General features: G+C 37.6%; 2 protein-coding genes and 1 long non-coding RNA gene across 7 annotated transcripts in view; 1 reads left to right on the forward strand and 2 right to left on the reverse strand.

The window, feature by feature from the left end:
• The window catches only part of LOC309481812 (low density lipoprotein receptor adapter protein 1), a 32591-nt gene extending 25221 nt beyond the window's left edge, over positions 1–7370 (reverse strand). The window contains exon 1 of one of the 3 annotated variants that reach the window (XM_082146912.1): positions 7075–7370. In XM_082146912.1, the coding sequence (XP_082003038.1) occupies positions 7075–7159 (85 nt within the window). In that variant the 5' untranslated portion in view covers positions 7160–7370. The remainder of the gene's footprint in view (positions 1–7074) is intronic. The other 2 variants (XM_082146911.1, XM_082146913.1) reach the window with 2 other exon arrangements.
• A 3362-nt stretch (positions 7371–10732) lies between these two features.
• LOC309481760 (E3 ubiquitin-protein ligase RNF19B) lies at positions 10733–27504 on the reverse strand. Of its 2 annotated transcripts, none has more exons than XM_082146819.1 (10): positions 27197–27504; positions 24063–24460; positions 22988–23433; positions 21432–21634; positions 21201–21348; positions 17318–17480; positions 16546–16660; positions 14388–14519; positions 13022–13265; positions 10733–12043 (listed from the first exon to the last, which is right to left on the reverse strand). In XM_082146819.1, the coding sequence occupies exons 2-10, from the start codon at positions 24219–24221 to the stop codon at positions 11848–11850; spliced, it is 1806 nt and encodes a 601-aa protein (XP_082002945.1). In that variant the 5' UTR covers positions 24222–24460; positions 27197–27504; the 3' UTR covers positions 10733–11847. The 2 variants fall into 2 exon arrangements, with proteins under 2 accessions (XP_082002945.1, XP_082002944.1); XM_082146818.1 differs by having other exon boundaries at positions 13022–13286; positions 27197–27502.
• The window catches only part of LOC309481851, a 218177-nt gene continuing 213618 nt past the window's right edge, over positions 23329–27887 (forward strand). Inside the window, exons 1-3 of one of the 2 annotated variants that reach the window (XR_014200117.1) lie at positions 23329–23466; positions 23585–23698; positions 25198–25595. This is a non-coding gene — a long non-coding RNA (uncharacterized lncRNA). Of the gene's footprint in view, positions 23467–23584; positions 24021–25197; positions 25596–27887 lie in introns of those variants that run through there. The other variant, XR_014200116.1, reaches the window with a different exon arrangement.

Raw genomic sequence — 27887 nt, forward strand, 5'->3', positions numbered from 1 at the left:
TTGAAACTCATAAAAGACAGCTCAACTGATCAGCTCCTGTTTCAGGTGTTCAGTCAGTCTGAGCGGAGCCGTTTGAATCCCACTGAGCCCAACTGCACAGATAAAAGACACAGAGACCGTGTGTAGCTGGAGTGACAGACAGACCAAGAGAGACTATCAGTGACAGGGTTCACTGGGGGTAATGCTGGCAGCAGAGAAGGCCTCAAATAGAATAAAAGGCAGTTTTTTTTTATAAGAAACCACCGGTACCTAAAATCAACAGAGGAAAAGAGAGCTGTCAGATGAAGCGGAAGGAAGGAAAGAGAAACAGACGCAGAGAACGAGAAACGGGAGGGTAGACAGAACGGGTGTCAAATTTTCCTGATGCATGTCCAGGTTGTCAACAACCTGGACATGCATCAGGAAAATGTGAAGGTTTGAAAAGGTTTGGATGTCACGGATCACTCTGTGGGAGGAAGCGACGGCTGATTCTCATGCATTCAGTGTGCGCTTTATTTAACTTTTTTTCTATGGGACACTGCCTATTTTGCAGGCTGTTACAAGAGTTATGATGCACATTAAAATAAGAGAGACAAAAAGTTATATTAGAAAAAAATATAATTTATGAATAAGAATATAATGTTATCATTGAACTCAAACACATTCCATGACTCAACTGGGGGAAATATTTTTATATTGGTGCTTCTATCGGCCTTCACAACCTGGCAATGGTTCAGTGCAATCTAATGCAAGAGGTGAGGACGGTGTATAATGCTGTTCAGTTTTGGTGAACATCAGGAGAACAAAGAAAATCAATATTTAGGAGGACCATATAATTGACCGCTCTCACAGTCTAACTGAGATAAAGCAGGTTCAGACTAATGGAAAAAGCAATGCAACTTTAGAGAAAGACATGAAAGAACCACTGGTTATTTTTTAGATTAATTTAGAGAAAGGTGTGTGTGTGTGTGTGTGTGTGTGTGTGTGTGTGTGTGTGTGTTGATTAATATCATGAGGGGAAACTCACTGGATAAAGATATGCAATTGTATGCATTTATTAATTAACCAGATCATCACAAGTCGGTTTTTTTTTTTTTTTTTGGACACAGTCCTTGATTCTGATTGGTCTGTAGCAGGACACATGTGCATGAAAAAACTGAGAGTAAGTGCACTGATTATTAAGTACATTGAAATATTTCAGAGAACCACATAATAAGTTTGTAAAATGAAGACTTATATTTCACCATCTGTCTATGGAAAAATACTGGTGCGGCTTTCATGTCTCTCTCTCTCTCTTTTGGTATCAATTAGAAAGAAATTAAACTAGAAATTAAACACTTGGTACTTCATTAAGTGTATTGACTAACTTGTCCACAGTAAAAAAAAAATTAATTGCAGATTATTTTATATAAATTAAACTTGTAGTATTGCTGCAGTGCTCATCTTGTTGCTAGCTGAAATCATGATAATATAATAATAATAATAATAATTTATTTAATTAATTAATATAATATATATATAAAAAAAATCATATCCATGTATTTGGTGAGACCACCCTGATCAGCATGTTACTTTTATCTTCAGAGAAATTAATACTTCTGAAATATTCACATCACAGTCCTTACATTTGTCCATGATCAAATGAAGTGTTATCAACAGATTTATATGTAATTGTACACTGTAACATGAATGTGAAGTGCCCTGATTCCTTGTAAGGTTTTTGTGGATTGTGTCTTTTGAGTGTGGCCATACGCACATTGTGCATCCGTTTCTCTCTCCAAAATCCTATTCTCTTCTTTTATTCATAGCCTGCAGGAAACAAACCACAGGGAGTATCCATGCTCACAGACACTAAGGAAAAATAATGACAAAGACAGAAGGATTGAGACAGAGAGAGAGACCTAGTCTGAGGTCTTAAGGGATTTTGCTCTTATTTGCCAGTGATTTGAGAGATAAGTAACAAGCAAACAAATCAAAGAAGAGGGGAAAACAGAGACTGGTTATTATTTGGTTTAAAAAGAAAGCATGGGAAGCTAAATTTCTCCTAGCTGACAGTTGTGAGAGCTGGCAGTTCAAACTGAATGCATTTATATTTGATCTAAGGAAAAAAAGATATTTCAAAGAAACTGTCAAAATGTAATATTCACTTTTTATTCACACATTAAGACAACTTCAAGAGGTTCCAAATATTGAAATGGGTTGTCTTGACCTTAAATTTAACCTTAACCTCTACTCAAACACCTGGAGTAGTTAAAGCTGAGTGAAGCCAATAAAATAAGTCAGTTAACTAGAAATTGTGCACATTAGTGATGGATGCTTTCAAAACACTGCTTTGCAAAGCTCCAAATCTTGTTTTGAACCAGTGGTTAAGAGTGTGTATTAAACTGCCACGTAATTTAAGTAAGCAAGGCTTTGTTATAACTGTTTCGTAACGTTTCCAAATTCCATTGGTTTGCCAATAGGAGGCGATGTCATTGAGCCCATGGATCACTGTCTACGGGTGTTTGTCAAACGGAAGGCTGCATCCTAGAGAGGCTGTGTCCTTCCTAGTGCGCATGGCTATATCACACGCATGGCTATGTTCCCGCACCCAAGGTCGCAGCATGAAAATACTATTAGAACTATAGAACTATAAGAAAAATACTTTGTATAACAAATCTTTATATCAACTGGCTTTCTATTAATGCAATGCAGTGATTGACAACAGTCTGGTCTCCCCGTGGCTTACATTATTGGTAGTTCAGTGTTAAGTGATTAATTGTCACCAGAACAAAAGATAACATGTATGCCTTCATCTCTGAAAACATTATTTTTGTCTAATAGCTATGTGCGATGCTACATCAACAGCACAAAAAAGTATTCACATATACCAATGCAAATGGAAAAGCAACTTCTGTTATACAAATTTAAGTGGATTGCACATGATTAAATTAGATTCAAGAATGTGTTTGCGTTATTTATTTTTAGTATGAAGATCTGTTTCTTTATTCAGGTCATGATTCACAGAATAGGTTGATTTTGTCACCCAGGGCATTAGGTCTAGTGTCATTTTTAAGAAATTCAAACCTTATTGTTGGACCTGAGCAGCCTGTGCTGAGAAACGGCTAAAAGCAGACAGGCTGTTGCACACGGCTGTCACAGTGTCTGAGGGTGATCACAATAACAATGTCTGGGAGTCACTGAGGCCAGAAGTAATAAAGGAGCGTGCCTATTTCTCTCGCTTTCCCTGTTTGTCTTCCAGGTCAGTACTGATTTCTCTTTAAGGGAGAGGAATAGTTTCAGTCTTGTCCATTGGGTGGACACACACTGAAATGAGCAGCAGTGACACCCTTATAAAATCTAATGGGGTCTTTTTACACAGCACTGCACACTCTTGAATTATAAAAATGGTTGTGTGTGTTTTTTCACCCTGTTGGAATGAACGTCGGTGCCTGCTGTGAAAAAAGGCTACAAAGCTTTCTTTATTACCAGAGCTCCCACCTGAAAAATCTAACAACCTCCTCAAGTGCAGTCAAAAAGCACACTCTTTATAGCATATGAAACAAAGAATTCACAGAGGAAACAACTGCTTATCAGCCAACCTTGAACATATACTCTTCAAACTCCCCTGCTATCAGCAGAACTGAATGAAACTTGGACTTTGCACATACGTATTTCATAGTTATTTCAACAGCATTCAAACATTTAGCAAGACAAAATCAATATATGTGTGGAACATCAATATAAATGTCATCTAAAAATGAATATAAAGAATATGCAATATGATACTAGCTTTATGATAATTATTAAAAAAAAACGTACATAAATGAATAATAAAATGTAAAGAATGTTAAAGAAACAACATACCAAGAATCCTTAACTTTAGCAACAGAACTTAATACAAGAACCATAAATCAAAAAAACAAACGAGAAGAGTATACAATAAAGAATACAAATTCTACTTTTTCACAGGAAACATCCTTAAAATGAACTCACATTCACATTTCGTTCATTGATTCAGTGTTGTATAGAATCATTTTCCTCACACTATATGATTTATATTTTTCCATATGCGTATACATTATGTACATCACTGTTCAAAAGTTTGGGGTCAGTTTAAAAAAAAAAGAAATGAATACTTTTATTCAGCATGATACATTAAATTGATCAAAAGCGACAGTAAAGAAATGTACAGAATGGATTTAGACAACTGTACTTTTCAGCTCAGAGGGTCTTGACGCATTGATTTATGATTAAACAGTAATTAACTGCCAAAGCTTTTTTTTTTTTTTATAAATCATTTTCTTAATGTCTACATGAGATCGACAGGGAAGTTTCTTATCATCAAACCTGTTATTTCCTAACCAGGGGTTATTACGATGAAAATTGCACAAACTTGCAGTGTAAAAACCGAGGTGGGCGTCTAATACTTGGAGCTTTCAATGTTATTTAATGACACAATGAGAACTGATAGTGACTTCTCTGTGTGCATGTCCTGACTTTAAATACATCAGCTCTCTGTGGGGGAAAAAATGACAGGATCTACAGGATCCCAATCATGATATTTTAGCTTGCCTTGAACTTTCTCTTTTGGCAACATAAAACATGAAATTTCACTTTTAATGAGCGCCAGAGAAAACTTTGACCTTCAAGTCAAATGCACACTTGAGAGACATCACCACCCTCCCATGAATATTCATAATATCAGCACAAAAACAGTTCATTATTCACTTGTTTGTGTGCTGTACCAGAATCCGCTCCCCTTTGAGTTCGAAATATTTCATTAATTTCACTGTTGTTTTGTATAGAAGCACAAAAAGCTGAATTTTCAGCATCATTACTCCAGTCTTCGGTGTCACATGATCCTTCAGAAATCATTCTAATATGCTGATTTACTGCCTAAGAAACATTGATTATGATTATTATCAGTGTTCAAACTGTTTTTTGGAAACCATGATACATTTTTTCCAGGATTCTTTGATTAAATTTCTAAAGAACAGCATGTGTTTACAGTCACTTTTGATCAATTTAAAGGGTTAGTTCACCCAAAAATTTAAATTCTGTCAGTAATCACTCACCCTCATGTTGTTCCAATCCTGTAAGACTTTCGTTCATCTTCGGAACACAAATTAAGATATTTTTGATGAAATCTGAGAGCTGGCTCACTCCTTCATAGGCTGCTAGGTAATCGATATCTGCTATCCCAGAAAAGTTAGTAAAGACATAGTTAAAATAGTCCAAGGGACTACAGTGGCTCAACCTTAAGTTTATCAAGCGACGAGAATACTTTTTGTGCGCAAAAACAAATAATTTTATTCAACTATTCATTTTCTTCTGTGTGGGCCTCTGATGTGAGCTGCATGCTCATGCACGAGAACTGAGAAAATGGCGCAGATGGGTCTGAATGTAGTGTTTAAAATGGTTCTAAAGTGTGCATTTCCTTGGTGTCAGAATCGTGAGAAACCAACGAGAAAACGTAAAAGTGCCTTACCAATGCCGCAAAATGAATGGCTTACCTTTCACACTTTCCCATCAAATGATCGTGATCGCCATTTTCTCAGTTCTCTCGCATGCGTCGTGGCGCTCTCGTGAGCTCACGTCAGAGGCCCACACGGAAGAAAATTAATAGTTGAATAAAGTCGTTATATGTTTTTTTTTTGCGCACAAAAAGTATTCTCGTCGCTTGATAAACTTAAGGTTGAGCCACTGTAGTCACTTGGACTATTTTAACAATGTCTTTACTAACTTTTCTGGGATGGCATATCGATTACCTTGCAGCCTATGAAGGAGTGAGCCAGCTCCCAGATTTCATCAAAAATATCTTAATTTGTGTTCCGAAGATGAACGAAAGTCTTACAGGGTTGGAACAATTGACAGAATTATTGACAGAATTTACATTTTTGCCTGAACTAACCCTTTAATGCATCCTACTGTAACTGAATTTAAGCATTCATTTATTTTGTTCTGAACCCCCAATGACTTTCACTGCATGTACAAGTGAGACATTCTTCAAAATATCATCCTTTATGTTCAACCGAAATTCGAAAAAATGCATTAGACCAACAAGCAATGTTAGTCCTCAAACAGAAATTAAACCTAGTCTACTTGATCCTAGTCACTCTGTCTCTGAAACACAATGCATTTCTAAAGAGACAGACAGCCATTACAGATCAAATCATTAAAATTTAATCCGGGGAGGGCACATGTAAATTCCCAAGACATAGTTGTTGACTTTAATAATTCATTATGCTAATTTTCTTGGTTTTTAGCAAATTTACATTCTCTCAGCAACAAGAGACAGGCGGATTTTCTCCAGCTGTATGCTTGGCACACAGTTCAAGTGGGCATGGAGATGTTTTCTCCCCAGAGTGCCTCATGAACTTCACATCTCACACGTCAGAATGACAGAGCGTTGAGCCTCAGGCTCCTGTCTGTCACCGCCGATGTGACACGGGCTGTCTCATAAAACCAATGCCCTCTTTTCCACACTCGATTCTTCCTACTGACAGAACAAAACCTGACAGGACCGGCCAGCTGATTCAATCATTAAAACATAAATGGATGAAGTGTGATTTGGAGTCAGTGAAAGTGTTAAAGTTAGAACTGTGATTTTTTATTTTTTTTTTGCCAGATGTCTCTCTGAGCATGACCAAGTTTTGACACATTTCATAAACCAGTCAACCTTGAACAGTTCAGTGGTTAGTTACATCTATTCGATCTAATAGGTTTTTCTTATAGTCTACACATGGGAAAAAGTGAGAAACAGATCTTTTGCAATAACCAGACTGTAATAGGGCCAATGATCCGATAATATGCAATTAAGGAATATTGTAGGCTAATAAAACAATAGTAGCCTAAAATTGACAATTGTTGTAATAACCTGTATATAAATACACAGGTGAATATCTCTCACTATGCAGAGACAAATAAAAGCAATACGGACAGTTAAGCAAATCGCACTGCAAAAAAACAAACAGTAAAAGGACAAATTAAAAGATGTTCAGGTAGTTTCATATGTAACAGAGGCAGTGCTATCAAAGCATCGCGTGAACAGCAGCACGGATGCAGTTGTATTCAGTCAATGTAAACAGAGATAAACGCACGCATGCTACTCACTTTCGTGCTTGGACGCTCCCCATGTGTGCCGCGGAACTCCAGGACTTTTGATTATTGCTCTCCCGGCGGATTTTAATGCATCCATGCTGGAGGAGGTGTCTGCAGAGCAGGTGCAGAGCTCTTCTTTGGTGCCTACTACTGTGGGAATGGGGAAAGTAGAGTAACATGCAGCGAGTAATGCAGCGAGTGGACACGGGCAGCCTATAGACACCTCACACAGTCCTGTATCTGTACAGTAACATTAACCCTTCACTGCCCGTCTGACAGAGACACACGAGTTGTTCCCTACGCACCCGCTGACGTTTCACTATAAAATGAGAACAACCATGCAAATCTTGGCGAACCAAATAATTATTCATCCGGTTTATTCCATGAAGTTCGGCTGTGATCAATTTAAAACGAAAAGCTAATTCAACTTTTATCAAGTGTCATTATTGCATTAGGCTATATGAATTCCGTAGATTATTTCAAGTCTGGAATGTTTTATTCATTCTTCCTAGGCCATATAATGTTACAAAATAGCTAAAATGATATTTAAAATATATTTGAATATAATATTTGAACTTGAAGTGTCCCCTATTTTATGTGTCAACCCTGTTACCATCATCATTAAAATAGCCTAGCATAATTCCATAACCAATACAAAAAAAAAAAAATCATAACATATTTTTTCAGAATGTTAACTCTTTCAGGTAGTAAATGTTTTATCTTTTTTTATTACTTTATCTTATGTTTGGTTGTTTGTCAGTAGGGAGCGATCTTAACTCTTTCCCCACCAGCGTTTTTGAAAAAAGTTGCCAGCCACCGCCATTTTTTTAAATCATTTTCACAAAAGTTTAATGGCCCCTAGAATATTTTGTTGTATGAATATCTGAATATGCAATATATATATATATATATAAAGAACAGTACGAACTCCCTGCTTAAAAAAAAAAAAAAAAAACTTTTATTCTAGCTTAATGCATTCTTCTTCTTTTTAATCAACACTTGAATGTGGGTAAGTTTCATAAAAAAACTGAGAAAATCTAATCTGGATGGGATTCACAATAATGATAAAAACATAGGCCCTGTCCCAAATGGCACCCTGAACACTCGCGCCCTTTCTACGAATCCGCACTTTTGTGACGTCTGCTGTGGAACTTCAGGCCCTGTCCCAAATGGCACACTTCATATGCACTTTCGGTCTTGTGGACTTACAATGGCTGCCGTGTGCGCGTGTCCGTTAAATCCATGAGACCTTAGAGTGTCCCGTTTGTCATTTTAGGTTTCAGAAGGGTGCTCTTGAGAACCCCCTTTGCGGTCGATATGCGCACTTTTGCTGAGCCGACACTGATGCGAGCTCCGCAGCAGACTTCTTCCCGACAGTCAAAGCAACATTACGTCATGAAAGTGTAGACTCGTAGGAAGACCGCAAGTGTTTAGGGTGCCATTTAGTACAGGGCCAAAGTGCGGGCTTGGAAAAAGTGCGCATCTAGGGCGTATATCAGCTGGATCGCAAATGGCACACTTCATGTGGACTCGCTGTCTCGTGGCCTTAAATTGGGTGTGCTCGCCAAGTGTACGATTCCGTAGGGTGTCCCATTCGGCATTTCAGCGCTCAGAAGTGCTTTCAGCACTCGCGAGCGGCGCCTTTGTGCCCTCGATGCGGACTTTGGCGAAGCCCGCACTTTCGCACCCTCCACACGAGTTACCTACCCAGGAATCATTGCGAACGCCCAATCAGATAAATGAGGGGAGGAGTTTCGTGGCTGTTTGACTTTCGGTGGCATGATGTCATCAAGCCTGTCCCAAAATACACTCTCGCGTGCCCTCGTGGACTCGAGGCAGCGCCCCTTTGGTCTGCACTTCCTGACGTCACCAAGTGTGAATTCGAAGGAGGTTCACAAGGCCGGAGTATGTCATTTGGGATCCAGCCATCGATTGAAAAGGCGAGCACCCTTCTGAAAACTAAAATGACAAATGGGACACCCCACGGTCTCAAGGACATGCGCACACAGCAGCCATTGTAAGTCCACAAGACCGAAAGTGCATATGAGGAGCGCCATTTGGTGCAGAGCCTATAGATGGGGTAGATGCAAGCGGGAAGGAAGTCGACCGGAAGTTGAAGCCGGCCGCGTGCCACCATCTTGTAGCAGAACTTCACCTGCTGTTAGCATCCCATTGACTCCCATTCATTTTGGCGTCACTTTGACAGCGAATAACTTTACATCTGAGGCGTTTGAAGACTCCATTTGTCCATTATTTATTTCTAGAGAAACACGAAAATGTATAAAATGCTCCATTACCTTGTAGCTTACGTTATGGCCCCGTAAAAGCAGTTTTTGTAAAAGTATGCTAACGATTGCGTCATAACCACGCGACTCTCTGTCACACAGTAGAGAGATTACCGTATGGACGGGAGGAGAAGCTCACGGGCAATCGGGGGGACGTGGAGGCAAAATTACAAAATAATTAATCAGAATACCTAGCAAAAGTTTCTCCTGCTCCTAGCTCATGGACACCTCCTACTCACGCTCTCCGTCTCTGCAAGATTCGGAAGGGAATGATTCAGATTTCTCATGCCACAGCCACTAGAAGACAGACGGGTTGCTCACGTCATATCTACGTCGTCAAGCTCAGTTTGAGTCTGCGCGTCAGGAACGGAAGTCCTAAGAAATCGCTGAAAATGGGCTTCACTTGTCTCAATTGAGTTCCAATGAGATGGCTCTGTCCACTTCTTATACTGTCTATGGGTAGATGCCCCGACATGCCTAATAGTGCCCCCTACCATATAATAGTGAAAACATGGAAAGCCGTAAATTTCCGTCAATGGCGGGGAAAGAGTTAAATAGTCAACCCTGTTACCATGATTTTTTACATTAACCTTTCACTATTAGAAACTGGATATTTGTAAATAGATCCTATATATACTTCCCCATAATAGCAAATATTTTATTTAAATAAATATATTTGAATAAAATATTTGTAAAAGTTTTTTCCCCATCAACCCTGTAATTAACCTTCAAAATTCACTCATTAAGGCTCTTCATGGAACCACAAGAACAACAAGAGTGTTGAGCAAGGAACATAAGCCCAGTTAGCTTTGACAATAGCCATTCAGCTAGTTTAGCCTTCTTTAAGTGTACAAACTTGGTCATTGAAAATAAATAAAAAAGTAAAAAACAACCCGAATTTACAATGGGTTAACAACAGCGTACTACATTTTTCGTAAAATAACTTCCAGATAACGATGTATCTCTTAGCACTTACGAGCATTTTCTACGAGCGACTTTACGAACTTCTTAGGCTTACGATGCTTTTGGGAAACGCAGCCGTTCAATTCAATAGACAATAGAAATATTAAGAAGTTACTAAAAACAGATAGAACATCTTCATATTATGTCAATGGACCAAAAAGAGGGTTAGGTTTAGTTCGTTAGAAAGATAACCGCCTTTTTTAAAGTTAAACAAAGACTGACATGCCTGTCTGTAGGCCTACAGCTTGGATCCAGCAGCCCTCATCGATCTAGTCTGTTTTTTAGAGCTCTAGCGCCCTCTGTCTGTTCCTAATAAAATACAGACAAAAACAGTTTAAATAGAATCTACCACCTACACCATAAAATAACATCCGATTAATGAAAAAATATAGAAAACCAAGAATTAAAAAAACACGACACCATTCAATACAAATCTTTTTACTGACATACTGTTCCATTCATTGTTCCCAATCTGCAGTGCAGCAATAAAGGTTTAGGAAACTCCTGGAGGCAGGGCTATCTGCTGTTCATTTTTGAATTGGACAGAGGGTAACAGTTTGAGTTAGAGGCCTGATCTAGCAGTTCCTTCATTAATGCAAAGTGTCAAAAATAGCAGTAAAGAAAGTCTAGACATTATGCAACTGTTGGCTCTGTGGTACCAGTACAATGCTATTACTTAGCAAGCTGAAACTGTCAATGCAGATGATTGAGATAAGATGCTCTCTTTAGTAAATGGGCTATTAAAACTTGATTCATTACGTACTCAATAACAGCAGGGGGAAAAAACAAAACAAATGCCTTTACTGCAGAAATAAAGGTGAAAAGTGAAGAGAGAAAAACATGGTCATCAGTTTTCATAGCAGCACTCATAGTCCATGATGTTCACGTTCCATAAGATCACCAGTTTTGACCCAAGATTTTCATAATGGAAACAGCATGACACTGAGGGCTAATTCTAGACCTAAATCCCACAGATTTTGCTGCTTCTTCATGAAAATGCAAAAAAGAAAATTGCATTATTTTAAATGAATGAATACCATGAGGGAAAAGCCCTTAGCATTAGCCCGCAGCACGCATTTCACCATCTTGCAAGTCACTCACAGGGCATGTCAGGCTAGCAACTGTGGCAGAAATAACCATGCTATTAATCCGTAGCTTATTACCGTTTCCTTTTTTCTCCACGGATGAGTCAGGGGACATGAACCATATGGTCATTAGATAAAAGGGTATAGCTAAAAGGAAAGCTGATTGAATAAATTAAACAGACCAGCATCCAAATCGGCAATGTTTTCTATAGAACATAGTATAAAATTGGTTAGCACTCCTCATACTTGTTGACAAACATGCGCTTGGTCATTTGAGTTTATATGATCATCTTTAATCCCCTCCGTGGGATTTTAGCAGCTGCCCTGGATGCTTTTCTCCATCTCTCTCTTTTCTTTCACGCTCGCTGACTCTCTGCATTTGCAGGCAGAGGCTGGAAGCTCCTGGTGGGAGTGTAGGTGAGCCGTGGAAGCCGTGGTTTTCCAGGAGTCGCTCAGACGCTGTCTATCTCAGGAACTGGCACGGGGTCGGTGCTCCCAGGCTGTTGAGAGGCACACAGAGGTTCACAGGGCTGGCTGAGAGATTCTGCTGACAGGCTCCTGCTAGACAGAATACTGCTGAGACTCGGCTTCCGGCCGCCCCGTGGCTGGGCCTCAATCTCCACACGGACCTCAATATTGGTCCCTTCCCTGCGGTAAAAAACAAAAAACAGGAGTCAATGATGTGATGCTTATTTTTTTAAATATTTTTTTATTCTATCTAACAATTTATACAAAAAATATATTCAAAGTAATATCTTGCATAAAATGGTTTAAATACACTTCTTCTATTATGATCATCTTTTTAATTTCTAAATTAAAAATAATTTTGATATATTTTTGAGGGGGTATAATGTCAAAATGTCAGAGTAATACAACTGTCCTGATATCATAATGAAGAAAAAAAATCATATGTAAAAAACAACAACTAAATAATAAAAGCTAAACTGTACATAGTTTGGCATAAACTTTTAGTATTATTTCTTAGGAAAAATAGACAAAAGTTTGGAGTCAGTAAGATTTTTTTTTAAAGAAATGAATACTTCTATGATGATTAAATTAAACTGATGAAAAGTGAAAGTAAAGACCTTTATAAATGTTACAAAAGATTTCTATTCATGTTACAAAACTTTCTGTTCATCAAAGAATCCTGAAAAATGTTTAAATAAAAACGATCACGGCCTCCACAAAAATATTAAGCAGCATTTGCAAAAAAGAATTTTTCTGATTTCTGAAGGATCATGTGACACTGAAGACTGGAGTAATAATGCTGAAAAATCAGCTTTGCCATCAGAGGACTAAATTACATTTTAAAATATATTAAAATGAAAAACTCTCATATTTCATTAAAAAGATCTTCATTTGTGTTCCAGAGGTGAACGAAAGTCTCACGGGTTTGGAACGACATAGCGGTTAGTAATTAATGACATAATTTCCATTTTTGGGTGAACTAACCATTTAAATTGTAATAGTATTTCACAATATTACTGTTTATATTGTATTTTTAATCAAAATAAATGCTGTCTCGGTGAGCATAAGAGAGTTATTTCAAAATCTTTAACTTTTAAACAGTTGTATATGTTTTAACAATCTTGCTTACTTGATTAATATTTAAAAAATGTTGCTGACCTCAAAGCAAATGTTTGTGTGCTGCTGAAGGCACACTCCTCAGCTACATCCACATCGTCTGACTGAACAACCTGCTCAGTGCTGTCATTATGTCCATCATTAGGGAGTTCAACGGAGCCCTTTGCTCCAGACTGGACCACACTGGTGCTGGGAAGCGGCATCCCTTCCTCCAAATTCACACTCACTTCCTGTACGCTTCCGTCAGTTAGAGCTGGGTTAGTCTGGCCAGTCCAATGATCACTGACTACATGAGAAAATAGAAGATCTTCAAGAGAAGTTTAAATGTCATCAGATCAGGCCAAACTGAGAGCTTAATATTGCAATACTAATCTTTCTGCACTACAGTTACAATGTTTGCATAATCAAATATAAACTCATATAGAAAGATAAGCAATTTATAATAAAGCAGGATCATGTTCAAGCAAACAGTGTCATGGGTAATGTACAGTATAGTGCTGGGTAAGCATTTTTTTTACTTCCAAGCTAAAAATCTTTCCGAGAAGCTAAAGCTCTTTCAAAATAGTAGTTGGCTATAGAAATTTACAAGTAGCTAATTACAATAAATAGATAGGCCTACTTTAGTTAGCCACATCAAAAGTTCCTAACAAAAAGTAACTAACTACAGTCTGAATCTCCTTAAGGTGGTTAAACTACAGCAAAGATACTCTTAAAAGTAGTCAAAAGTGTCTTCACTAGTAAAAAGTATCTAACTACATTGAACCCATCTAACAGAGAACTTCCTCAGTTTTTTTGCTAACGTTCTGGTAAGGTTTTCTCAACATAAAAAAAGTTTTCAATTTACGTTAATAGAATGTTCGCTCAAAGTTATCCGGTCATAACATGTCCTCAAAACGTTAGCACAAAAACATTGTTCGTGGAACAATTTTTTTCGGAAACATTTTGGTTTGTCTAACATTTTCTAAATGTTACTACTTGTTTCAAAATGTTTAGAGAACATTCAAAAGTAACGTTCCCATAATGTTTGCAGAATTATAAAATGGAAACGTTTTTAAAACATTTAAAAAACTGGACCCGTTGAACGTTCAGAAAACATTCAGAAAATATTTTTTTCAGAACTGGGAATGTTAGCAACTTTTAAAAACTGTTAGCTACACTACAAGCTACAGTATTAGCAACAAAATAGCTAACTTCACTAAGCTATGCAGAAGCAGATTTATCTTGTTATATTATCTAATATCTGTATTATATTATTCCCATTATTGTATCAGCCATATAGCCATTATCTGGCACAAAAAAACAACAAGAATCTCTGTACTAAATTGAACAGCTAAATTTACATCAATTTCAAGAGCAATTATATTAATTTAGAAAGCAGCTCAACTTTTAATTTGTTAGCTGAACTTACAATTGGCCAGATCTTCCAGCTGTATGTTCCGTACTTCAGGAGGATCAGTTTGTGGCCTGCACCAGCCGTTACGGCACAACGACATGGGCACGACCCCGTAGACATACGTCAACATAAGAGGCACCCCTACACCTTGAAACACAGAAGATTTACTACATTAGAAATAATTAGGAAGTTGTTCCAAAAGAGTATTACATTGTAAAAAAATATATGATCAATAAGTTATGACAACATATGTTTTTACACTGCTTTACCTCATCAAAATCAGTTAAGCAATTTTCAACTTTTTTTGTTGTTGATTAAACTCTTTTTTTTTTAAATCTGTTTAAGTAATTTAAGTTGAATTGACTTAAACATTCAAGTTGATTGTACTTAAAAACTTAAGGCAACTTTTTCTTACAGTGTATTATTAATTACAGAAAAAAGTTGTATAAGTGTACAAGTCCCTACTGTATATTATGCAAACGAATACATCAAATCACAGACATATTTACCTCAAAAGTGAACTTATTTTCAGATGAATCTGAAGGAAAAGGGCAGTAATTCACATGGCAGCGTAAATACACAGAGGCATAATGCTAGCAGCAAAGACAAGGACAACACGCAATAAAGAAGACAAAAGGCCATGATCCTCCTGGTTCTGGATGAGAACAGTGTGGCATTGTTGATGAGGACATTGTAGGGGACAAGGCCCCTCTCTGGCTCTCCTGAGGAGAGGTCAGAGCTACAGAACAGACAGGGCTATTCACAGGGGAGAATGAGAGGGAACACAAGCTTTGGGTTTGCGAGGAGAGCACCGAGAAGTGAATGTGCTGCGCTCAGGTCTTCACGCTATGCCATGGAGATCGCTCTGACATTTTAGTCGCAGCCGGCTGCTGTAATCTTCCCCTCCCCGCTCCAACTCTCACAGGAGTGCCAAAGCAGAAGATAGATGAGTCATCAGAGACGACCGGGCAGTGTGTGTGTGTGTGTGTGTGAATGAAACAGCTGCATGCACGTATGTAGGCTAAAATGTTTGCAATATGGATGTTTAAGGAATAGTTCACCCAACCCAAAAAAGGGTTATTTACTCTGAAGTCATTCCAAAGCCATTTGATATTCTTGCTTTTGTATAACACGAAATGAGAAATCTTTATTAATGTGCCAGCTGCTCTTTTCCCTAAAATTATGATTGAGACCGGAGCATTTAAGCTTCATAACAGATGCAAAAGCACCATAAAAATATTCTTTGAATATTCTTCAAATCCCCTTTTTGGGCTCCACAGAAGAAAGTCGTACAGGTTTGGAATGACATGAAGGTGAGTTAATGATTTTTAGTTGAACTATTCCTTTAAGCGTGTTTGTTTTCATTTCTACCTTTTTTTATTCAAGGTCTCAGCAGAGAGGCAGACTTGTGTCTTAAATAGCTTCATTTGTCTGAACACCAGAATAATCAATACAAAGAAATAACACTCAAGTCAGCACCTTTACATTGCCGTAACCCAACAATACGACCACTAAAGTGCTCCTTGACTTCTTAATACACCCATTTCTTATATTCACATTCAAAAACATAAAAAAGACAAACACTACTGTTTAAAAGTTTGGGGTCAGTAAGATTTTAAAAATGTTTTTGAAAGTCTCTTATGCTCACCAAGGCTGTATTTATTTCATCACGAATACAGTAAAAACAGTAATATTGTGAAACATCATTACAATTTAAAAATTTTCTGTTTTAATAAATGTAATTTATTCCTGTGATCAAAGCTGAATTTTCAGCATCATTACTCCAATCCTCAGTGTCACATGATCCTTCAGAAATCATTCTAATATGCTGGTTTGGTGTTTAAGAAACATTTCTGATTATTATCAATGTTGAAAACAGTTGTGCTGCTTAACATTGTTGTGGAAACTAAGATTTATTCAGGATTCTTTGATTAATAGAAAGCTCAACAGAACAGCATTTATTTGAAATGTAAATTTTACATTATAAGTGTCTTAACTGTCACTTTTGATCAATTTAATGCATCCTTGCTGAATAAAAGTATTATTTTCATTAGAAAAAAAGTACTGGCCCCACACTTTAGAACAGTAATGTATATAATATAAAACACAACATATAAGATAAAATGACCTCTCAAATATTTTAGTAGCCAAAGTGGATGGATGAGTTTCTTACCGACAGTAATGGCCGCTATGACTGGAGACACAAAAACAGACATCATGACCCCGCTGGCCACTGTCAGATAATGCTTACTTCCTGAGATACTGTTTTTCTTACAGCGACCATGGACCTGAAAGGCAAGCAAACAGATACAGATTTAAAGTCGGCATGAAACGGAAATCATGATCATTTTTAGTGACTATATATCCAAGTGAAATGGCTTCTCAAACAAAAAAACAAAACAAAAAGTAGTGCGGGCTTGATTTTGTTTATTGATGTTGTGGTTTGCTAATTAATGTTTTTGATTAAAGATTACAAGGGCACATAGACGTTTTAAAAATAATAATAATGAGGTGCATGGATAAATCATTTATAATATACACTGCAAGGTTTTTAAGAGACTTAAAATGAATCATTACATACAAAGGAAGTAATAAATTGAGTGTTTTCTGATTAATCTGATTACTCTAAAAATATCCTGCTGTTTCTTTTTTCATGGGGTCCCAAAGAGCAAAATTGACTCCATAAATGAATGGCACAGTGAAGCACTCTCTACTTTCTTTGCAAACATTTTCTATATCACATTCACCTGCTGTGTGAAGGGGTCTGGTGGATTTACATACATTTACATATATGCATTCAGCAGCACTTTTTTCATAATGAGCATACAGCCAGGGGCATGACCTTGTCTTTTTATCATCCTAGAGCTATTAAACGGTCACTGGATGCATTTCTCAGTAGCAGCTCACTTGGAGTTAAATAATGCACCACATTTTTCAGTCTTTACCTTGCGGCCCATATAAATGGGGATGCCCACAATGATGACTGGTATCGCAATGCCTGCTATGAGTGAGATCACCACCGGAGCCCCGAGCAGCATGCCGACCTGCCACAAAACCTTTCGTGTCTGTGACCACGGCTTCTTTCCCCAGAAAGTGCAGCCTGAGGGACTGTAAGGAAAATTTTTTAAAAATGTGATTTACTGTTTCATACTCTCACACACTGTGGCATATACATGACATGGGGTTAAATTTAAGACAAGGAATACACACACACACACACACACACACACACACACACACACACACACACACACACACACACACACACACACACACACACACACACACACACACACTCTCATTGAATCAATATTTTATGATCTCATCCTCGATTAGCCTCATGCACTGCCTGGGTGAATTACAATCCTCTATGGTCAGTGTCACTTCCTGTTTTGTACTGTGGCTAAGTGTTCTAGCTTAAAAGTGAATTTAAAGTAAATATTTGAAGACAACACTTTATTATAGATGAATGTTGATCAACCACCCAATAGGCAAGTTTTCATCCAAGGATTTTTTTGTTGTTGTAGCAGAAAACGGGTAAGCACACCAAAATGTTTACCGATTTAGCTAAAAGAAATGTGAATTATTAATTAAATTTCCATACTATCGGTTTTCGTAACTTCTGTCTATATTTCAAAATACCGCAAAAACACTTTGGGGCCTATTTTAACGATCTAAGCTCATGGTCTAAAGCGCACGGTTCAAGTGCACTTAGGGCGTGTCTGAATCCACTTTTGCTAGTTTAACGATGGGAAAAATGGTCGGCACACCCGGCACATGGTCCTAAAGGATTGTCCCTATTCTCTTAATGAGTAATGGGTGTGTTTTGGGCTTAACGTGCAATAAACCAATACGAGTCTCATCTCCCATTCCCTTTAAAAGCCAGTTACGCTTGCGCCTAATTTTACAAATGCACCCTTTAAATAACAAAAAAAAATATTGCGTCATTGACTACACAGTCTATTTCAGTTACCTCAAAATATCAACGCACCAACAATGTGCCTGAACACACCTCGTTTTTCAGACCAGCACGCCCATGGGCGCAAATGCATTTGCTATTTAAACAACGTGGCGCAGGACGTGAAAATTATAACTGCGTCAGGCTGAAACTAGCAATAAACAGTACTGTCGCGCCCAGCGCCGCATTCTGCCGGGTGTATGATAGGGCCCTTTATGTCTACAAAAAGGTTTTCTACCTTTTTCAAAAATTAACACAAATAAATGTGGTGTCACATGACAGAATTAAACATGCATCTGTATGTTGCTCACCAAAAACTGAAAATGATATCATCAAGTTTCATACTCACCCTCAAGTTTCTTTCTTCTGTTGAACACAAAAGAAGATATTTTGAAGATTGTCGGTAACCAAACAGTTGATGGGCCATTGACTTCCATAGTATTTTTTTCTCTCTCCATACTATGGAGGTCTATGGGGCCCTGGGTCTGTTTGGTTACTTTTAAAGTTACATTCTTTAAAATATCTTAGTTTGTGTTCTGCAGAATAAAGAAACTTATAAAGGTTTGGAAAAACTTGAGGGTAAGTAAATGAGTAAAACATTTTTTTGGTGAACTATCCCTTTAAACCGCTAAATCTCGGTGACGTTCAAGGGTGTGTTAAATCTAAATCCAAATTAACGAAATGTAAATTCTACACATTTTTCACTCTACCTGTCTTGTCTTAAATGGATAGTTGAGAATTATGTATGCATTCTGTCATTTAGTAAAAATCTTTCTCCGGCCAGCTGGAGCCCAGCAGAATGGGGTGTTCATTAAATTAAGAAACCTGCTTCTGGCAAATCATGGGGGTTGGGTTGCATGGACAGGGAAATATGAACCAAGATTTGTACTGATTAATTGACAAACGTTGGTGCTGGCCAACATCCAAGAACGGAAAAATCTATTCGAAATCAGCTTTGGTGCAGCGATAGCTTACTGAAACTGGAAGCAAAGTCTCTATCTGAAAGATCAGACCTCTAAAATGCCTCAGCTTCTGTGAGACTTGTTGATTAAGAGTAATTAAACAAATCTGATAATCTGCAATATTCATGAAGTCGGCTACAAAAGCAACTCGGCACAAACTCAGTATTGCAGGGCCAGAAAAACATATTTGACATTCTTGTGCAGCAGAATTACCCCTGTTTAGCTTGGACCGAATGTGTCAGAGAGTAGCTTAATAACAGATCACAAACTCTGGTGACTGCTTGTTATGAATGTGGGCTATGTGCTTGCAGGCAAATGTCCTATATTTGGTTGTGAAAGCTCTGCACACTGGATTAATATTCTGTAAATGTTAATTACAAAGTGTACAGTAGCCAACAGGAACTTAATCAATTAATAAACACAGGGAGATTTAAAAACTGTATGAGTTTCTCTTACACACAACCACGGACCAAATTTTGCATAGAAAACTGCAGGCACATTCATAAAATCACCCATTCCACACTATTGAAGGATTGTTTCTTTTTAATTAACTTTAGTCAGATGTATTTGTAACTGGTATTAACTGTATTATTATTATTTTTTCTTAAAGTGTGACCCAAAGCCCCTTAGGTCATCATCAGGTTACTGTCTCATTGGCTCTCCATTGGGTGTCATTGTATTGTTTGTGGCACATTTGTTACCAGGTATAAAGGTCTGTTACACAGACAGAACTTTGGGTTAAGATTCTTTGAAGGCAGACATGCTAATATCGCTGCTGAAGAACTGTGCTACACTACTACTTTCAATAAATTATTCTCCCCACAAGAACTCTGGTCAAACTTACTTATTTTATGTATTAGAGAAATCGAATACATTGGCGAGCCACCCAAACAATCGCTCGGCCAAATATAGAGAAATCTAACACTATGCTTATGGTTAAAGTGACTTCCAAGGGTAGCACGTTTTATTTGAAATCAGTCTGTCAGGAAATAAAGTATTTAGAATGTACAGGGTTGATACAATGAGCATTTGAGAGGAAGAGTTTTCAATGTTAGAAGCATCAAATCTCCAGAACAGTTTGAGTCTGCAAGTAAATGAGATATTTATGATCAAAACTGTATATTCTCCTTTTTCTGTAAATTTTTTGTCTACGTTTTCAGTGTCTTCTGCACCATTATGTAAATTATATGTGACTGTTCACAGAGATTAGTGAACTATTATTTAAATTAAAAATAGATATTTAAATATTTTACTGTGGTATAATTTACATTAAAGTTCAAAGGTTTAGGATAGGTAAGAGTTTTTTATGTTTTTGAAAGAAGTGTCTTTTGCTCACCAAGGCATTTATTTGACCACAAATACAGAGACATTGTGAAATATTATTACAACTTAAAATAACTGTTTTCTATTTTAATATATCCAGAAATCATTCTAATCATTAATACTGATTTGCTGCTCAAGAAACATTTCTTATTATTATCAATGTTAAAAACAGTTGTGCTGCTTAATATTTTAGTAGAAACCCTGATACATTTTTCTTCAGGATTCTTTGATGCTCAAAACACAGCATTAATTTGAAATCTTTTGTAACATTATAAATGTCTTTACTGTCTGTTTTTGCTCAATTTAATGTGCCTGTCCTTAATAAAATAATATAAAATAATCTTTCTGACCTCAAACTTTTGAACTGTAGTGTATTTCAGATAAATCCACCTTTTAAAGTGCATAAAATCTAAACTGAGCCAAGGTTGGTTGCTTTACATGTCAATCAGATCTAAATGGGCAGTTCTTGTACAAAATAAGCTACAATGTGGACGAGACCGTAGCTGTTAGCCATTAGTCAAAGATCTGGCTACGTGCGACAACTCTTACAGTAACCTGATGAGCGTGTGTTCTGTATGTGTGTACCTGAGGTAGTGCACATCAGTGATCTCCTGCATGCATAGCCAACAGAACTGGCAAGCACACACTGTACAGTTCATTCTATTGCAGCTGCCATCATTAGTCTTCATGATGTAGGCCCCACAACGTGGACAGGGCTTGATCTCCTCTGCATCTTAAAGAGCGAGGGCAGAAACAAACATCTTAGCCGGAACCCCAAATGGATATTAGGTTAGTCCCTCAATATTCGCACCTTACCGCCAGGCTCCTCGTTGAACACGAAGAGTGTGGAAACATCATTGGCTCCTGACGTGTGGCGAGCGCGTTGACGTCTGGCTTGGTCGCAAGTCTGGTCTGGGTGCCACAGTTGACGGCAGTGGTAGCAAAACTCGGTTTCACAGCCTTCCCGACCACAGCTTAGCTTGGGACACTCCGCACAGCCGTAAGCTATCACTGCATAGCTAATGAATGACAGAATACAACATAAAACATATGGATTATGTCAATTATATTTCAAATTAAAACAACAACATGCAGCTAGTTAACATGTGTTAATCAATATTTTAAACACACATCATTTGATATGTGAACATAAGCCACCATCTAGCAGACGGTGGTGGAATATCATTGTTTTTTGTGCTTCAGTCACAGTAGTAAAGAGAGAGGATGCTCTTGGTCCCATGTGGAGTGACTGCAGGTGATACCTAATACTGTCTTGTTGACAAGAAATGCCAAACAGCCATGGATTCCCATCACTACCCCGATCCGGTTACCATTACGAAACCTAAAGCTAGCCTCCAGAACTATACATAATGCACCACAGAGGAGAACGTGCTTCACGCTGCAGCGTGCGTGACATAATGATCTGCCACTATACACTTGCTCATTGAAAATTCAGCTAAAACCCTCTTCACATGGGTGAGGTCGGGTGATCAGCAGGACTACAAGCTGGTGTGACTGAGGACGACCTGGGAGACCATTTCAGTCAAGCTGGTTAGAGTTGATAGACCACCTTGGCTAAGCTGGTGGAGAAGCCATGGTCTAACTACTGTAACTACCAGCAACAAGTCAAAAAAACTAACAATTACATTTCTCACAAGCAATTCCATTGAGTAATATTATGTGGTGCCTTTATGTCAGCAAGTTTGTTTTATGAAACACAATCTAACTGGTTGTGAATAGCAGCATACTGTTAAAAAATTCAAGAGTGGATGCAGAAAATACAGTATCGGTAACAGTTATTGGATGATCAGGTTTTTATGAGATTTAATGACACTGCTAAATGTAATCTTCATCGAATCTCAAAATGAATATCCATTTTTCATACTGTACACTATAACGTGGTGATGCGTAAATTCACTTCACTAGTTTTTAGTGTCTTTATTAAAATATTATTAAAATGTTATTTTTCAAATTTATATTTTTTATTAAATATAAAAAATACACTGTATAAAATAATATAGAATTGAAAAAATTGACACTTATTAGTTATTAGCCATAATGTGAAAACCAAATCTGCCAGTATCGGCCAGAATATGAATATTAAAATCTTAAGTTAAATTTCTGCTTTATATTTAAAATCAAAGATACAAAACCACCAAGATAAATTCATTGCACTTTTTTTTTTTTTTTACCACTTTTAATACAAATGATAGATAAAAAAAAAAGCGCAGCTAAAAACATCTAAAACCTTTTGTAGATATTATTGTGACAAGTTCAATAAAAGGAAAAAGTAATATTAAATCAAATGATGGAACACTCTAGAAGAGGATGGGACAATGGCTGTGCTTCAGCAATCACATTTATGTGCTAACCTGCAGTCTGGTGCTGGGCACCAGCGCGTGTCCGGGTCAGCAGCCAGAAAGCGGCGCAGCTGAAACTCTTCGAAGCGCTCCAGAAGAGCACCGTCATCCAAGATGGCACGGACGTCGGGCAGAGCCAGCACTTCAGGGCACTGCGGGCAGGCGATACCCACGCGGCTCTCTGAGATCTCGATGCGTAGGTATTGGCGCAAACAGTCGGTGCAGGCACGGTGCTGGCAGGAGGACAGGCGTGGGAAGTGGCCGCGTGGTTGACTCAGGAGGCAGAGCGGGCACTCCACCAGGTGCTCGAGCAGCTGATCCTGGCTGGAGGAGGACAAGGACAGTACACCCATTGAGCCACTGCTCCCACACTCCACACCTCCCTCGTCATCTTCCCCTTTCCCAGGATCTCCTCCATCCCTACCGCCCTCTAATCCAACATCACTGTGAGCCCGGTCCTGGGAGGAAATGGGAAAGACAAAATGACTGAGGTCAGTAATGAAAGTTAGGACTAATGAAAGTCTAATGAAGACGAGTTAGCTTAAAGACATTTTTATTATATTAAATAAGAAAATGGCACGGTCTAACCATTCTGTTTCTTGACAACAGGACAAATGAGACACTCCTAATAAAACAAGGTTTGTGGGACGTCATGCATCTAATTTTTCAGTGGGTGCTGGTGCCCTACTGGAAGTGGTCCAAAGGGCGTCCCAAATGTCCAATGTGGGTACAGTTTTATTTTCATTGGATTAAAAAAACATCGTATTTTATTGTATTTCACGTTTTGATAACATGACTTTTTCTTCTTGGAACACAAAAATAAATGTGTTTGACTTTGAATTAGCGAATATTAAGAGTTTTAATTATTAAATTTTTTTGGGAAGTTGAATTCCAAATCCACTTGGCTCGGCAATCTGAGGGAGCATGTTTGATTGGGCATGATGCTTCTGAAAGGAACTGAGATGTTAAAGTGTCTACCAGGTTAAGTGAACCATCACAGCAACTGCTCACAGAATACAGAGATTAAATTGAAACATGCTTAAGAGTTACAGATGTACAGAGAATAAATGTTTAAATGTCATCTTACCTGTATCACATGTCCATGCTCATTGGGTGTGAGAGTGATGGCCACTTCCTCCTTGTTCAAAGTCCCGGCGGGCTTCTCAATCCTGGGATCAGATTTGGGCTTTCGGCTGAAGAAGCTGAGAAAACTAAGGGACTGTGACTGCTGCTTGGGTCTCTTCATTGTACAGAGCTGGACAGTCCAGCCAAAAACAGCATGAGTGATCAGGCCCCTTTTGTTTGTCTGTCTCTGTTTGTTGCTTATGGTCTGACACTGAACATTGGCAAATAGACCATTGTGAGGAAGTAGAAAAATCGTCCACAACAGCGTTTCCTGATCAAGGTCATCCTTGTTTTCTTCTTACATAAAATGTTTTATGTTCCTTTAGTTATCCAAACGGTTCACAAATGGTGGTTTCATAACTGAAAAACAAAACAAAAAAAACATATTAACAGTATCAGTAGATTGTGAAAGTAAGATTGTTGTAGAAAACATCTTTCAGTGCACAATAAGTTTGGGGTAGGTAAAGGTGTTTTAATATTTTTTGAAAGAATATATTTTAATGTGTAATTTACTCCTATGATGGCAAAGCTGAATTTTCAGCATCATTACTCCAGTCTTCAGTGTCACATGATCCTTCAGAAATCATTCTAATATGCTGAACTGCTGCTCAAGAAACATTTCTTATTATTTTTATTATTATCAATGTTAAAAACAGTTTTGCTTCTAATATTTTTGTGGAAACATTTCCACAAAAATACATTGATACATTTCAGGATTATTTGATGGATAGAAAGTTCAAAAGAACAGCACTTGAAATAGATATCTTCTGACTTCTGTAATGTTTTGTGTCTTTTGATCAAACTTTTGATCAATTTAATGTTTTCTTGCTGAATAAAAGTATTAATAAAAAAAAAAAAGCTTACTAATCCCAAACACATATATTGCACATACACATCTTTGTAAAAATATTTTTACCTTGAAAAAAAATGCAAAGACAACTGCATAGTGCACACTTTCACTGAGAGGTAGTTATTTTGTGCTATGGAGTGACAAAGCTGGTGGAATGGAGAAGTCTGAGCTGTATTTTATCTTGATACATGATCATGTGAAATGAATCTACCAACTGAAACACAGACTGTTACATTCATATCAACAGAGAGTCAACATGTAATGGAGAAGGAGATGCCAGACAGACGAAAAATAGTTAAGACGGACTTTTTTTCCCTGGAGGATTCAGATGCTATGATGTGGGGTATGTTTTCTTTATTGTTTGTTTTTTTACTGTCAATTGTTAATGTTACTCTCCTCCAAAAGAAACACTCATGTGGAGTCTGACTCCACATCAGATAACCTCATTATTAAGAACATCATGTTCAAGCATTTTCAAATTAAAGATTAAAGATTATTACTAAAAAAAGAATTAAACTAAACAGAAATATTTTGAAAAAACTAATGACAAAAGCACGTACAAAATGACTAAAACGTGAACTAAAATTAAAATAAAAGCTGAAAATATAAAAATAAAAACTAATTCAAAATATGAATAATACTATAGGCTAATAGTATATAAATAATACAAAAATTACACATTTGACATATTGTTCATAGTTCTTTTGCTATATAACAGAAAACAAACTGCTAAATTATTCAACATTAAACACTAAGATAAAATATATTCATGAGGATCAATCTAATTCAGATCTTTGCAGATAAACATTCTGATGTGGTAAATATTATAAAAATAGCAGATTAAATTAAGAGATATGGCCAATAAAGCTACTAAGGAAAAAAACCCCAGAATTTTATGGTCATTAGAAATAAAAGTCTTATCCAGGTCTTAATAGCAAAACAACTACATTTCTTTCACTTACCCTTTTTAAAACAATCTCAAGTAAATCATGGTTTTGTTAAATAGAGAAAAACATGAAATATCATGGGCCAAAAAAAAAAAAAGATCAATATTTTGATCTGAAATAAGCAACATCAGCACCTCTGGCAGCATTACGTAATTAACGTGCGGGTCTGTGTCTTGCCTTTGACTGCATGCTCCATCACTCAACAGAACAGAAACCAATAAGGAGAATAGACCTATAATATCAAGGTCATTCAACACTCTGACAAGCAGGGTTTTAAAATGCACAGGATCGAGCTTGAAGCGTGAATAAAAAGGGCTATACAATTATAATGGAGGGAATACATTAGCTTACATGATAAGATTAAATTATTACAAAGTTGCATTTAGACATTCTGCTTGACTTCTAAGAGACAAGCAACGTGGCAGATCTAATTGCATATCATTGATTTCTGAAATAATTCCCACCAATGCTATATTGTCTTATGCATGCACGGAAAAGAAATACTTTTATCATGCATAATGCAGTGCCAGTGGACCTCAATGATGAGACAAAGCTCAAATGTGATTTATAGCTTCTCTGGCCATAGAGCAAAATCCTGTGGCTGAGATCTCTGGATTGGCTTTGTTGTGTTTTCTTTCTCTCGGTTCCCTGGACTTTTCCTGGACATGCACTCAGCGGCTTTCTTGTTTAACCACATTAAGCAAAGTTGGGCAACAACTTGGCAAACCTAAAATATCAAAAGCCGATGAAATGCTATCATAGCTCTGTTTACAATTATATCAGGATATTTTGAAGAAGGAGGGGATCCCATTAATACCCTGACTTATAACTCCCATCCGGAAAGCATCGTGGCAGGACGTTATATGAGGACACACCTCCACATCATAGGGCCAGGAGCGCATCAGTGATCCGACATTTACAACAACTGTTAATTTAATGATACAGTAGCCTACGAATATTTATATTAGCCTACAATTTACGTACAGAATAACATGCACTTCAGAAGACCTCTCGATTGTGCAGAAAAGGGTCTGTTTATCGTTGCTTTAAATTTCATTCACTGAAATTCATTGTCTACGAACAGAATTTGTATTATTAATTAATAAGAAGGTCTGGCCAGGGCATCACAGCACTGCAGGGAGTGGCAAGGTTATTACGTATGACTGTTCACCCCCCCACCCCCCGCCAAATAATACACTTTTATGCGTAAATGCAGCGTATTATACAGTAAAGCAGAAGACTAAATCACCTTCTGACCAAAAGATAGCGCACAATAAGTGAATGAAATCAGCCTCTTACCTCCGCTCAGTGCGATATCAGCTCGGCAGCACCATCGGCTGGGTGCTTGGCTCCTCCCACTGAGCGGCTGAGGACGGCTCCTCCCACTGCTGTAAAACGTCGCCTGTTTTGTGTCTTTGAGCGTTTTTCTGGACCCTGTGGTCCGAGATTCGCCGCATGACGTTGGCGAGGAGATCCCCGTAAACCTCGAGGTTCCCTCTTCTCTGCACACCGGCGGCGCCTGCTGCTCGAGTTCTTGTAACGGCCTGCGGGAAAGATGCTGCGACTGCAGTGATCGGAATCCGTGCGATGACGTATAATCACTTATTCATTCAATGACGAACCACATTATAATGAAACAGTACCTGACAACTAGCGATCTTATGTCAAATGGCTTAAACATATATATTTTTTAATTTAATAAAAAAGCTAAAAAGGCTTAATCTGTTGTCTGTTCAGTAATTTAGCTAATATAATTGTGCAAATAAAGAGAATGGTTGTCTTTCTAAATTCAGTATTATGTTCAGTAATTGAGCACCACTGCAACAGTAATTAGTATTTTAATATAACGCTATTATATTAGCCCATTTCATAACAATGCAATATGATACTAATAAGATATAACATTAAGTTAAGACGTGTGCGTATCAAGGACTGTACGTAGTTTGACTGTAGACTTTTGCTACGGTTTACGAATAATAAACAAATAAAA

The sequence above is a fragment of the Leuciscus leuciscus genome, assembly GCF_965113295.1.
Source record: "Leuciscus leuciscus genome assembly, chromosome: 19".
Lineage (NCBI taxonomy): Eukaryota > Metazoa > Chordata > Actinopteri > Cypriniformes > Leuciscidae > Leuciscus > Leuciscus leuciscus.